Source organism: Chiloscyllium plagiosum, unplaced genomic scaffold, assembly GCF_037043375.1.
Source record: "Chiloscyllium plagiosum isolate Xiang-an unplaced genomic scaffold, Cpla_swu_hap1 HiC_scaffold_22, whole genome shotgun sequence".
Taxonomy (NCBI): Eukaryota; Metazoa; Chordata; class Chondrichthyes; order Orectolobiformes; family Hemiscylliidae; genus Chiloscyllium; species Chiloscyllium plagiosum.
In genome coordinates this window covers 52,751,713-52,766,192 of record NW_028270160.1, presented here as the reverse complement: position 1 = coordinate 52,766,192, position 14,480 = coordinate 52,751,713, and the positions used below count along the sequence as shown (strand labels likewise).

Genomic DNA, 14,480 nt, shown 5'->3' with positions numbered 1-14,480 from the left:
CTGGTGAATGTGGAAAGGATGTTTCCTACTGTAGGGAAGTCTAGAACGAGGGGCCTTTAGAAGAACTATAATGCTGAACCTTATTTCTTTATTTTTCTAATTTAAAAGAAATCAGTTGTAGTTAAGGTTGTGCAGGAAATGGAGACCTTGTTCACTTTTCACTGTACTCATGCACCCTTGTACTTGAGTACATGTGACAATAAAACCCTAATTTTAACCCTAATTTTAAAAGATGAGGACTTTCTTTTTCTCTCAGAGAATTTGATATCTTTGGAATTCCCTTCTTCAAAAGGCAACAAATGCAGAGTCCTTAACTTTTTTTAAGGCTGAAGTTGATGTATTTTTGTTTGCCAAGGGGATGAAAGATTATCAGGGGTATGATCTCAGTGATGACCTTATTGCATGGCAGAGCAGTCTCGAAGGACTGAGTGGCCTACTCTCATTCCAAGTTCTTATGCCGCTAAATATCCCTGTGCTGCTTTCTTGATGAGCTGCTGCTGTAATTAATATATCTATCCTCATCCTCTTTCTCCTCTTCTTTGTACCCTTGCCTTCTGCTCAAGATCTGCTATGATTTTTATTTTTCCATCTTCCTCTTTACTCCACAGTTAGCCTTTTCTCAGTGGTGGCATTCCTGCCACAGTGTCAGAAAGTCCTGAGTTTGATACCCAGAACACTTTAATATATAATCTTGGCTGAAACTGCAATGCAGTTATGAAGCAATATTGACTTTCAGATAATACAGCTGCATTTTCAACAGTATTCTGAATGTCGCATATATCGTGAGTCGCAATGGTGTCAGCATTAAGGTTGGTCCTCTCCTCATTTCTCCAAGCTTCACACTCTGGCACTTTGCAATTTCAAGTTATCTGATGTTATTATTTTCCATCTCCATCTTGCTCTATATCATCCTAATCTTCCTTCCATGCTCCTACACAGATCTCATGTCTTCAGGTATGGTCAATCCAACCTTGTTGCATTTTCATGATGATATTCACTCTCAATGTTTCCAATTTCCTAAGGCCTTCCTGTGTGGTCTCTAACTGACTAGCTTGATTCTTCTCCAGGACCACATTTCACAACTTTGAAGTCTTTACTTGTCTATGTTACTCAAGATCCACATTGCAGCCCACACACTAGATGCTCAAAATGACCATCTCTATCATTCTTTTCTCAAGGATCTCCATTCATTCTAATGGTGAGAAATTCTCTATTGCTAGAGAATACATTGCTTGCCATTACTATTCTGGTTTTGATTTCTTCATGCTATTTCTGACATGATATCAAGAGCATCAGAACAGGCCCTTCAGCCTAATAATGCAGTGTCAATATGTGATGCATTTCTAAACTAAACTCTTTTTGCCTCTAACACAAACAGAAATTGCTGGAAAAGCTCAGCAGGTCTTACAGCATCTCTGGAGAGGATTCAGAGTTAATGTATCCAGTCCGATGACCCTTCTCAGAACTCTTGTCTCGACACAGCCCGAATCCAACTAATCCTTGCCAGTTCATGTATCTGCACCAACCACCTCCTCTGCTAACAAATTCCAAGTATTTACAACCAAATGTGTGAAGAAAAGAAGTTTGCCTCTCACATCTACTTCAAATTTTCCCCATTTTTACGTTAAAAATATGTCCTTCAGTAAGTGACATTTCTATTCTGAGAGAGAGACTCCAACTCTCCATTCTAGGTGTGTCCCTCATAATTTTGTGAATGTATATCAGGTTGCCCCTCAGCCACCAATATTCAAGTGGAAAAGGTCATCCTACTTCTGCTCATAGCTAATATCCCCTTAGGTGTTCAAAGTTTGGGAGAAGATTTGCAGCTCAGGTGCTCGTTGTTGTGGTTCTGTTCGCCAAGCTGGGAATTTGTGTTGCAGACGTTTCACCCCCTGTCTTGGTGACATCCTCAGTGTTTGGGAGCCTCCTGTGAAGCACTTCTGTAATGTTTCCTCTGGCATTTATAGTGGTTTGTCTCTGCTGCATCCGGTTGTCAGTTCCAGCTTCTGGATCAGTGGTGCTGGAAGAGCACAGCAATTCAGGCAGCATCCGAGGACAGGCAAAATCGACATTTCGGGCAAAAGCCCTTCATCAGGAATAAAGGCAGAGAGCCTGAAGCGTGGAGAGATAAGCTAGAAGAGGGTGGGGGTGGGGATAGAGCAGCATAGAGTACAATAGGTCAGTGGGGGAGGAGATGAAGGTGATAGGTCAGGGAGGAGAGGGTGGAGTGGATAGGTGGAAAAGGAGCTGGGCAGGTCGGACAAGTCCGGACAAATCAAGGGGACAGTGTTGCTGGAGGTTAGAAACTAGGATGAGGTGGGGGAAGGGGAAATAAGGAAGCTGTTGAAGTCCACATTGATGCCCTGGGGTTGAAGTGTTCCAAGGCGGAAGATGAGGCGTTCTTCTTCCATGCGTCTGGTGGTGAGGGAGCGGCGGTGGAGGAGGCCCAGCACCTCCATATCCTCGGCAGAGTGGGAGGGGGAGTTGAAATGTTGGGCCACGGGGCAGTTTGGTTGATTGGTGCGGGTGTCTCGGAGATGTTCCCTAAAGCACTCTGCTAGGAGGCGTCCAGTCTCCCCAATGTAGAGGAGACCGCATCGGGAGCAACGAATACAATAAATGATATTAGTGGATTTGCAGGTAAATTTGGGGCCTTGGATAGAGGTGAGGGAGGAGGTGTGGGCGCAGGTTTTACAGTTCCTGCGGTGGCAGGGGAAAGTGCCAGGATGGGAGGGTGGGTCGTGGGGGGGCGTGGACCTGACCAGGTAGTCACGGAGGGAACGGTCTTTGCGGAAGGCGGAGAGGGGTGGGGAGGGAAATATATCCCTGGTGGTGGGGTCTGTTTGAAGGTGGCGGAAATGTCGGCGGATGATTTGGTTTATGCGAAGGTTGGTAGGGTGGAAGGTGAGCACCAGGGGCGTTCTGTCCTTGTTGCGGTTGGAGGGGTTGGGTCTGAGGGCGGAGGTGCGGGATGTGGACGAGATGCGTTGGAGGGCATCTTTAACCACGTGGGAAGGGAATTGCGGTCTCTAAAGAAGGAGGCCATCTGGTGTGTTCTATGATGGAACTGGTCCTCCTGGGAGCAGATACGGCGGAGGCGGAGGAATTGGGAATACGGGATGGCATTTTTGCAAGAGGTAGGGTGGGAAGAGGTGTAATCCAGGTAGCTGTGGGAGTCGGTGGGTTTGTAGAAAATGTCAGTGTCAAGTCGGTCGTCACTGATGGAGATGGAGAGGTCCAGGAAGGGGAGGGAGGTGTCAGAGATGGTCCAGGTAAATTTAAGGTCAGGGTGGAATGTGTTGGTGAAGTTGATGAATTGCTCAACCTCCTCACGGGAGCACGAGGTGGCGCCAATGCAGTCATCAATGTAGCGGAGGAAGAGGTGGGGAGTGGTGCCGGTGTAATTACGGAAGATCAACTGCTCTACGTAGACAACAAAGAGACAGGCATAGCTGGGGCCCATACGTGTTCCCATGGCTACCCCTTTAGTCTGGAGGAAGTGGGAGGATTCAAAGGAGAAATTGTTAAGGGTGAGGACCAGTTCGGCCAAACGAATGAGAGTGTCGGTGGAGGGGTACTGTTGGGAACATCTGGAGAGGAAAAAACGGAGGGCTTGGAGGCCCTGGTCATGGCGGATGGAGGTGTAGAGGGATTGGATATCCATGGTGAAGATGAGGCATTGGGGGGCGGGGAAACGGAAGTCTTGGAGGAGGTGGAGGGTGTGGGTGGTGTCTCGAACGTATGTGGGGACTTCCTGGACTAGGTTTCCCTCACCTCCATCCAAGGCCCTAAAGGAGCCTTCCACATCCATCAAAGTTTTACCTGCAAATCCACTAATATCATTTATTGTATCCATTGCTCCCGGTGCGGTCTCCTCTACATTGGGGAGACTGGGCGCCTCCTAGCAGAGCGCTTTAGGGAACATCTCCGAGACACCCGCACCAATCAACCAAACCGCCCTGTGGCCCAACATTTCAACTCCCCCTCCCACTCTGCCGAGGATATGGAGGTGCTGGGCCTCCTCCACCGCCGCTCCCTCACCACCAGACGCATGGAAGAAGAACACCTAGTTCCAGCTGTCCGCTGCAGTGGCCGGTATATTGGGTCCAGGTCGATGTGCTTATTGATTGAATCTGTGGATGAGTGCCATGCCTCTAGGAATTCCCTGGCTGTTCTCTGTTTGGCTTGTCCTATAATAGTAGTGTTGTCCCAGTCGAATTCATGTTGCTTGTCATCTGAGTGTGTGGCTACTAAGGATAGCTGGTCATGTCGTTTCGTGGCTAGTTGGTGTTCATGGATGCGGATCGTTAGCTATCTTCCTGTTTGTCCTATGTAGTGTTTTGTGCAGTCCTTGCATGGGGTTTTGTACACTACATTGGTTTTGCTCATGCTGGGTATTGGGTCCTTCGTTCTGGTGAGTTGTTGTCTGAGAGTGGCTGTTGGTTTGTGTGCTGTTATGAGTCCTAGTGGTCGCAGTAATCTGGCTGTCAGTTCAGAAATGTTTTCGATGTATGGTAGTGTGGCTAGTCCTTTGGGTTGTGGCATGTCCTCATTCCATTGTCTTTCCCTTAGGCATCTGTTGATGAAATTGCAGGGGTATCTGTTTTTGGCAAATACATTATATAGGTGTTCTTCTAACACTTTTTGCAGTTCTGGTGTACTGCAATGTGCTGTGTCCCTTTTGAACAGTGTCTTGATGCAACTTCTTTTGTCTGTGTTGGGGTGTTTGTTTTAGTAGTTTAGGACTTGGACAAAAGAAGTTTGGGTGGTCGGTCAAAACTGTCCTGCCAGGTCAGTCCAAAATATAGTCTATGGTCAGTCACAGGGGTTTGGTCAGTAATGTTCAGGAAACAATGCATTGCATCCTAAGGAAAGTCGACAACTCAAATTTGGGGATGGGCTTCATTTTACTGGTTCACTGAAAGAATGGTAGCAGTGAAAGTGGGCAAGTAGGCTGGGACCTCAATTTAAATGGAGGGGGCAGGGGAGGAAGAGATTAAAACAGGTTATGGTAACTCTGACCTCTATGTGATGAGAGTGAGGCTTAGGATCACCAAAGGCATGGGAATTTTCAAAGCTCTTGCCTCTGAGGTAAGGTAATAAGAGTAATAATTGCATAAAGGAGCTCAACAGAAAGGAGGTAGGCTGAAAGATCATGATGTCTATGGGAACACGAAGGGTTAGGGTCCTGGGCTCATAGACTTTATTCATCACAAGCAAAGCCTGAAAGTCATTCACTGGAAAGATTTAAACCTAGCCATGTTGGATTGAAAGCAAACTGAGCAATATCTACACAAAATGGCCACCAACACAAGCAGGGTGTGTGTAGTAATGTTGTCCTTCAGGAATGGAGTAAAACTTTTGGAATTTGAGGTCCTGCTAGTAGTAGTTGCAGTAATTACTGATTTGGTAATGCCAGTGACATGGCTTCAATTTGCATTTCATAGGAGGCATTTGCATTGTCCAAAGCAGCAGTTTGAAATGATGGCCTCAATCAATCAAATCCGTTGCATTATGTGCATCAATTGACTCATTGTCATGTCTGCTAAGCAACTGTAATGAGGACAAGAAATTTTCATTTCACAGCCCCATTAAATAACAAACACTAGAGACCAATCCTTCCCAGCTGCCAGATGCACACATTGGAATGTGTATATGCAATGACAGTGTCTGTTTTGTGGAAGCAAGTCTTTTACCATGAAGGTATCATGATGCCAACTGGTGAGAGGGAACTTCATGATGACTAAATGGCAAAATTCCACTTCAAATGTAGCACAAAAACTTTCCTTGAGCAATGTAGATTAAGATAAGATCATGTACCTCAGATCTCCTTCTGGAGACCTGACTGTGACCACCTTGCGAAGCTTCCATGCTGCACCATGTAAGGGCATAGCATGAGGCTTCTTTGCGATGGATGAGAGAGCTCATCAATTCCTTCAGTAATTGACTGTCTTTCTCATATTCTCACTGACCTCAAATGGTGAACACCATTGCTAAAGTACTGTCAACTTAATGCTGCTCCAAAGACAAAACAGAATAAAACAGCAGTTCTTTCTTAATTCAGTCATGGGATGGGGGCATCATTGGCTCAACCAGCATTTATTGTTTATCCCTAAATGCCCAGAGGATAATTAAGAGTCAACCGCATTGCTGAGATTCTGGAGTCACATGTCGGCCAGACCAATTACAACTTCACAAGCAAAGGTAACAGTCTCCAACAGCTTTCACACTACCTTCAGAGGGAGAAGTTGCAGGGGAAGATCCACCAAGGAGACTGTGGAGAAGGGTAAGACCTTCTATCTGTGGGCAACACTGTCATTTCCTTCAAGATAATGCAGAAATCAATTAGAAATGTTACTCCCTATCATTTTGAACCGTCATCTGCTCGAGGAGGTCTTGCACTCAGAAGAACTGGGTGACCATCCCTTCTGAGGGTCCAGCAAGGTCAGAGCTGATTGTTTATGCCAGTGGCTTGTTTCAAGGAGAAACTGTGGACCTGTATATCATCTTCCAATTTTTGACTTATCTATGCATCCAGAATGTTACTAGTACTGTTTTCTTTAGAGCACAACTTTTTCTATCATTCCTCCATGACTAGGATTGTCAAGCAGCTTGGACAGTGACAATATGCACCATTGTCTACCAAGTGCAGGGCAATATAGACTGTACCCACATTACTTTGAGAGTTCCCTCTTACCAAGCTGCAGTGTTTACTAACAAAACTGCATCAATTCAATGTCAAAATTATGTATCACCTTCAATGCCACATTCTAATGGTCTGCATCAGATATCCTGGGATCTGCCATGAATCCTAGATAATAGAGATCTCTCAGGTTCCTGCCTTTTTCTAAGGTCCTTGTGCCATATAGGAGTAGCTGCTGAGAGAGGAAGCATATCTCTTCCTGGCTAATGCCAATCTCAGACTGACGGAAAACAAAGATACAACACTGTTCACACTTCACATAAAGCCACAATGTGGAAGGTGTACCGAATGTAGAGAAACCCAGGAAAGACAACTGTGTTCTCCTAGTTAACTCACTTGGTGTAGGTTTTTCAAGAGGTAGGGTAATACTGTTGATGCATACGTGAGTTTTAAAAGGCACTTGATACAGTGCCGCACAAAAGATTTGTGAGGAAAGTTACAGGTTGTGGAATATAAAGGTCAGTAGCAATGTGGATTGTCTGAGTAATAGGAAATATAGATTAATGATCAATGGATATTTTTTGGGCCAGAGAAAGGTTTGTAATGGACTTCACAAGGGGTCAGTATCAGTACCTTGCCCTATTCTATTATATTAATGATTTAGATTTTGGTGTATAGAAAGAATTTCAAAGCTTTCAGATGACATGAAATTGAGAAGATTTGTACTGTGAAGTGGACAGTGTGTGTCTTATTGAAATTCTACAAATGGATGGATTGAGTGAATAGTGGCAGATGAGCTTCAATGCAGAAAAGTGCAAGGTGATATATTTTGGTAGGAAGAACATTGAAAGACAAGATAAAAAGAAGGCGTATCTCTCAAGGAGGTATAGGAGCAGAGGAACCTGGGTGCACAGGGTTACTGAAGGTGCAGAACAGATGAAGAAAGAAGAAAAACATGCAGTATCCTCAACTTTATTAATACGGGCATAGAATACAAAAGAAAGAAACTTGTATAGAACATTTGATAGACCTTACCTGGAGTATTGTGTACAGTTATAGGTGGCAGTTATGGAGGGAGGTGAATACATTGGAGAGAATATAGAAATGATTTACAAGAATAGGTCCAGGGATGAGAAACTTCAGTTATGAAAATAAATTGAAGAAATTGGTACTGTTCCCAGATACGGGTTCAGCTTCTCAGATTATACTGCTGCAGGCTTTGGGATCACAAGCAAGGGACGGGAACTTCTGGAGTGCTCTGAGAAGAAGCTTGAAGTAGCCTGTGTGTCACTCATGCCTCTGTGAGTACCTGTTGGCACCATGAGATCCCTTTGAGAGGAAAGGACTCTCAGAGTAAATTTGAGATAGTTTGTTCCCCCTTTCTCCTTGCCATTGCTGCTGAGCACCAGTGGTTAAAAGGATGGAGTGAAGGTTTGTGTGTATTTTTGGTGGACACTGAGAGTGTTGGACCCGGATCTCCATGGCTGTTTACAGAGGCAGCCAGTCACACACTTGCCACAATAAACACAATACTGATAAATTTGGTGGACTTCTCTATCCTTTGATCCAATTTACAAATTACCTCTGACAAATATCCCTGATGCCCCGTGCATGTGACTGCTGTTTAAAAAAAATCAGGGTACGGGCAGGTATTCACTACTTTCCCTCAGCCGGACAGGTGCAGTTGAGTGCCAATGACCTCAGGCGTTTCTTCTTCAAGGAGCCAGTAATGTGCTTCTAAGGTTGTACTCCCATGCGTAATCTAGAAAGAATAACCACTGAGCGACAAGTCTAAATTGGTGGAGGGTGCAGGTGAAGGCTTTCAGCCCATCCTCTGAGGTTTCACTAGTTTCCTCCTCACAGGTGGAGCTGAGGGACAAAAATATGGGCCTCTCCCTGGTGAAAGTTTGCTGGATGCCACTAATGCTGCAAAAGAGATGATATGGAATTATTTGTAGAAAATGCATAAAAACTTGTGCACATTAAGAATTAGTTAATTCTGGTGGTAAAGAATGAACAACAAAACACAGTGAAACCTTTTGATTTGGTTACCCATTAAGGTCTTCCTGTCACCATTTACATGGCCATGCTCTTTTCCTGCTGGATTGACTACATTATCCTTGCTAGGAGTGGAGATCCTGATGTCCACCCTTATACTCCCTGCAACATCCCAACACCCCAACCCACCACACTCCTTGGGCCACACAGACCTCTCAAATATTGAGCAATATTTCCTGCATTGAGACAGAAGGAGAGTTTAAACATATGGAAATGTCAGAAAGAGTGACTTATTGACACATGTCCAGATAGGTGGTGAGGTGATCCCAGTGAGTGAGTGAGCAGGAAGCACTCAATGCAGGAAGTCTAGGTGTTTGGGGAAATGAAATACAATTTTTCATGGGTTGTGGAAGTTACTGTTGTCCATACCTAGTTGCGAAGAGTCAACCATGTTGCTGTGGGTGTGGAGTCACATGTAGGCCTGATCAGGAATTGTGAGAGAGGCGTTGCATGGATATGATGCATGTAATAGTGAGAGTTGTAGCCCATGAGCCTTCGTGAGATAGAAGTCCAGTGACAAAGTTAGAGTGAGTGCTGGACCTGTGAGGGAGAGGTAGTAGAGAGAGGATGGTAGCACTTAGGCTTGTAGACCACAGAGATGATTGACTTTAACTCTACACTACTGGGTGTTCCTGTTTACCTGGAAAACAGCACTGGAAAAGTGTATAATTCATGATCAGGCTGGTTGAGTCTGGTATGTAGTCTCCTGTAATGATTGTTTGGAAATTGGATAGCCATCTACCAAAATCTCCAGGTACCTATCTACAAAGTCGAAAGTGAATCTACCTTCTCTCTCTGCCATGTCTTGATCATCGAGATTTGAGATTTGAAGCAGCGTGCAGCTGTACTTAAGTACCAGAGGCACAAAGGTGTTGGCAGTAGAAAGCACTTTCTCCTTTGTGGTTTCCAGAATTCCCAGGAAGAGAATGCTACAGCCTGATTGCAAAACTAAACAGATGAAAAATGGAAGATTGTGTAAGTTAAGTGACTTAAAGCCATGGTGGACTGGGTACCATAAATATCACTTGACTGAATTATTTATCTGCAAAACAGAAAAAGAATCTGGTGAGAGTGTTCTTGCCTCACAATGTTCTCTGTTCATATTTTGTTTTATCAGAAAGTGTTTTACACAATACATTTCATGTGAATGTGAATGTTAATGTTGCAATGTTTTTTGTTCCTTTCCTTTATTTCTAGTTAACGCCAGTTGGGACGACGATCTTTACTGGCTTCTCAGGAAGAAATGGAGCAACTGACATAGATGACGGTCCTAATGGGCAGATTGAATATGTTATTCAATATAATCCAAATGATCCTGTAGGTGTCAAATTGCATTGTATTTCTTTTCTCCACAAATAACAGCAGCAGCTGAAGTTAGATATCTGATCATAAGTTGAGCAACATCACACTGGGGACAAATTTCCATGCATTCTGGACACAAATTAGAGTTTCCAGTGAGTTTTTAAAAAGGCAGAATCTATACCCATCAATTAAGACGTTAATGCAGATGAGGCAGATTTGCGGGCAGGGTCTTCTCACATGACAAGTTGCTGTTTCCTCAGCTTTACAGAAACCTGTGTACATTTTAATCTACTGATTGACTTGAGTCATAATGGCCTCCTATGCATCAGGTAGGTGAGATGGGTCCAGGGCAGATCCATGTTCCACAGTCTGAGGCAGAGGTCAGGATAAACAAAACAGGATATTGGCTTTTCCAACAGAGATGTTCACTAACATTTCTACCACCAACCTCAAATATCCACAATCTAGGGCTTTCCATGGCAAGGGTAGCTCAGATCACTGGGTGCTGTCCTACTGCCACAGGGTCACATTGGCACCAAGCAATTGAATAGGCTTTTCTTGCTGCTCCCACATATTCTGGTGGGGTCAGTGACAATGCTCCCTTTAAGGTATACTGTAAAGAGACTACTTTAGAGTTTGAATCCATGACACACAGAGGTTGACCCAATTGAGTTGCAATTCACACATGGCTGTGTAAAATGGTTAATGGGATGATGCTTTTGGTCATACACTCTGGAAAAAAAAGACGAGAAGAAATGCAGGCCAATTATGAAGGTTACAATCACAGATACAATTCTACAATAACTGTAAACCTTTATAAATCAAAGCTTAGGCATCAGCTGATGTATTGGTGTCTAGTTCCAGGCAAGGGGGCATAGCTTTAAATTAAGGGTGGGTAGATATAGGACAGATGTTAGGGGTAGGTTCTTTACTCAGCGAGTCGTGAGTTCATGGAATGCCCTGCCAGTAGCAGTGGTGGACTCTCCCTCATTATGGGCATTTAAGCAGGCATTGGATAGGCATATGGAGGATAGTGGGCTAGTGTAGGTTAGGTGGGCTTGGATCGGCGCAACATTGAGGGCCGAAGGGCCTGTACTGCGCTGTATTCTTCTATGTTCTATGTTCTAAGACTATAGGAAGAATAGAAATTAGAGAAAATATGCAGGAGACTTAATTTTACATGTTCATAGTATGTCAACATCAAAATATCAGACATTTATTGCCCAATCTAAATTGCTCTAGAGATGGTAGTGCTGAGGCAAGTTTTCGACCCAGTGACGGTGAAGGAATAGCAATATAATTCCTTATCAGGACAGTCTCCTCTTGCCTTTTGAGGGAAACCTGCAGGGGTGGTGTTGCCATACATCTGCCACACTTGTTCCTCCACAAAGAGAGTTCACAGGTTTCGAAGGTGCTGCTAGCGAAGCGCTGGTGAGTTGCTGCAGTGTGTCGGAGGTTGCTGACTTCAATTGTGTGAAAAGAGGAGGGACTGGGGTTGTTCTCCCCAGCCTACTAAAACGTTGAGGGAGAATTTGATAAAGGCATTTAAAGTTATGAGTAGTTTTAATGAAGTAGATGGAGAAAAATGATTTCCACTGGTAGGAGGGCCAATGGAGATTTATAACAATTGGCAAAAGAGCCAAAACAGAAAAGAAGAGACCTTCTGTTAACCCAGAAAATTCTTATAATCTTAGATATTTGATAACTTGGTAGAAACAGATTCAGTAGTCACTTTTCAAAGTGAATTTGATGTATCTTTGAAAAGTGAAACATAGCAGGCCTTTGAGAAATGAATGGAGAACACACACTAATTGGATAAGTTATTCAAAGAAGTGGTATAGGCATGATGTATGAAATGGTCACTCTTTTTTTGCCATAAGGTTCAGTGAAGTCTGCAAGGATCATATTCCAAAATAGTTCCTAGCTACCAAGAGAATCTGAAGCAGAGATCCAAAAAAAAACACCCGCATTTGATGACCTTCATCTCGGGACTTTCCCAGTTTGCCTGCAATAACATAGCAATGAACACAGCGAGAAAGCATAAAAATGGTGTCTGTTGATCTGATTTGAAATTACAGTAGACACCCATGTGAAAGCCCAAGAAAATCCCAGTGTTTACCTTCAAAAGCTTTTCATCAGCCCTTCAGTTTTTGTTTTTAAATCTTATGATAGTATGATTTTCCTTTCAATGCAACCCCAATAAATGATACAGACAACAACAGAAATTGATCGAGCAACTCAACAGGTCTGGCAGCATTTGTAGAATAAAACAGAGTTAATATTTTGAGTCCAGTGACCCCTTTTACAGACTCTTGAAACATTAACTGTGCATTCTCTCGACAGATGCTGCCAGACTTGCTGAATGTCTCCAGCATTTTCTGTTTGTGTGTTTCAGGTCTCCAGAATTTGCAGTTCTTTCTTTTATTAACCCAGTGAATGATATTCTTACCAAAGAACCAGCATAACAGAATAAAATATGGCAGTTGTTTATGCCAAATAAAGCAATTCCTGCTTTTGGAATTTTGTTGCTTCCATTCATTTTAATCACTAATAAAGATGCACAATTTTTAATATAATTTTAAATCTGGCTGCAGTTCATCCCAAATTAAGTAAAGAGCTAAATTGCCCGTAGTGTTAGGTGAAGGGGTAAATGTATGAAATGGGTATGGGTGGGTTGGGCCAAAGGGCCTGTTTCCACACTGTAAGTAATCTAACTCAATCATTATGATGTAACATGTTCAGTATCTTGATCTTAAATATAACTTGATGTTTTAAGCAATATTTTAAATTAGTTAATTGTAGTAAATGTCTGTATTCCATTTGGGAGGTTGCTGACCAGGCAGTTAATCTATGCAATAGTTTATGAAAAAGTTACTCTTGATACTATGTTGATAGCATGTTGTATTTACAGTTACCTAATGTATAATTGAATGATAATAGAAAAAATACTTCTGTTTTCCTATGCTATGAAGAGATAGAATTATATTTTGCAAAAGGTTCAAGTAAAATATAGACACATGAACAAGGAGCAGAAGGAAAGCATTTAGCCTCTTGGGCTAACTGCCATTCAAAGAGACAATGGCAGATTTTATTATAACCTTAAATCCTCATTTGCACGTATCCCAACAATTTATCTTCCCCGTGCTTACCAAGAATATGTCTATCCTCTGCCTTAAAAAAAATTCAAGAACTCTGCTTCGATCACCTGTTCAGGAAAATACTCTCCAACTCTCACAACCCTCTGTGAGAAAAAAAGTGCCTCATTTTGGTTTTAAATAGGCCACTCTTTATTTTTAAACAATGACACCTATTTCTTGATCCTCCACTTCTACTTTCTCAAGCCCTTTCAGGATCTTTTGTTTCAATAATCATCTTTTACTCTTCTAAACTCAAACTTTCTTCATAACATTTTAGTCTGGTATGTCTACTCTGAACTGCTTCCGAATATATTTACTTTGTTCTTAAAATGTCACATGGCTGACTGCCTGTGCTTTTGAATAAATTTGTACCTGCAAATGCAAATTAACCCAGTAGACTTATATGTGTGTGTGCATGCATGTTTTGTGTGTGTGTGCCTGTGAGAGGGTGGCACATGAGAGTGTGTGTATGTGAAAGAGAGAGAGAGAGAGAGTACGTGTATGAGAGAGGCTCTGTGTGAGTATGATCATATGTAAGAGTGTGTGTGTATGTGTGAGCATGTATAGTGTAGTGGGGTCACCTGGAGTGTGACATGAACCCAAGATCCTGGTTGAACACATACATACACACACACATGCACCACACACACACACACACACATATAGGTCCATGGGGTGAATTTGCATTTGCAGATTCATTCTATTTTGTTCAAAAAGTATACAATCTGTCGGCAATCTTCATAAACTTCCTACAGTGTGGAAACAGGCCATTTGGTCCAACAAGTCCACTCTGACCCTCCCAGACCTATTACATTACTCTACACATCCCTGAATGCTATGGGCAATTTACAATGGTCAATTGACCTAACCTGTGCATCTTTGGATTGTGGGAGGAAACCAGAGCACCCAGACACAGGAAGAATGTGCAAACTCCACACAGACAGTCGCTGAAGCCTGGAATTGAACCCCGGTCCCTGGCACTGTAAAGCAGCAGTGCTAACCACTGAGCCACCATACCACATTCCATGTGGTCTTTTATAAATTCCTACTTTGAAAATAGAACCAGTGTGACTCAAGGTTGTGATACAGACAGTCTCTAACCTCGCACCTTTAATGTATTGTCTAAACTGAGATGTCACTTTTTTCTTACACTGATAAAACCTTAAGTTGCCTCTGGACTATGACTTGAAAGAAGTTTTGTGGCTTTACATATTAATCAATTGAAACCTGAATCCCCATTCTAAGTGATTAAAGACTTAATGGCAATCTAGGTTTGTTCAATACATTGTATCAGTTCCATGACATTTTGACCTTTTACTATAAATTCTGTGTCCTGTGAT

The 14,480-nt window shown here is 42.9% G+C and overlaps 1 protein-coding gene across 9 annotated transcripts in view; it reads left to right on the top strand.

Annotated features, from left to right (window-relative positions):
• pcdh15b (protocadherin-related 15b) overlaps nt 1–14,480 on the top strand; it is a 1,538,224-nt gene that overhangs the window by 1,045,787 nt on the left and 477,957 nt on the right. For all 9 annotated transcript variants that reach the window (XM_087999065.1, XM_087999066.1, XM_087999064.1 and 6 more), the window contains one exon: nt 9,899–10,018. In XM_087999065.1, the coding sequence (XP_087855191.1) occupies nt 9,899–10,018 (120 nt within the window). The remainder of the gene's footprint in view (nt 1–9,898; nt 10,019–14,480) is intronic.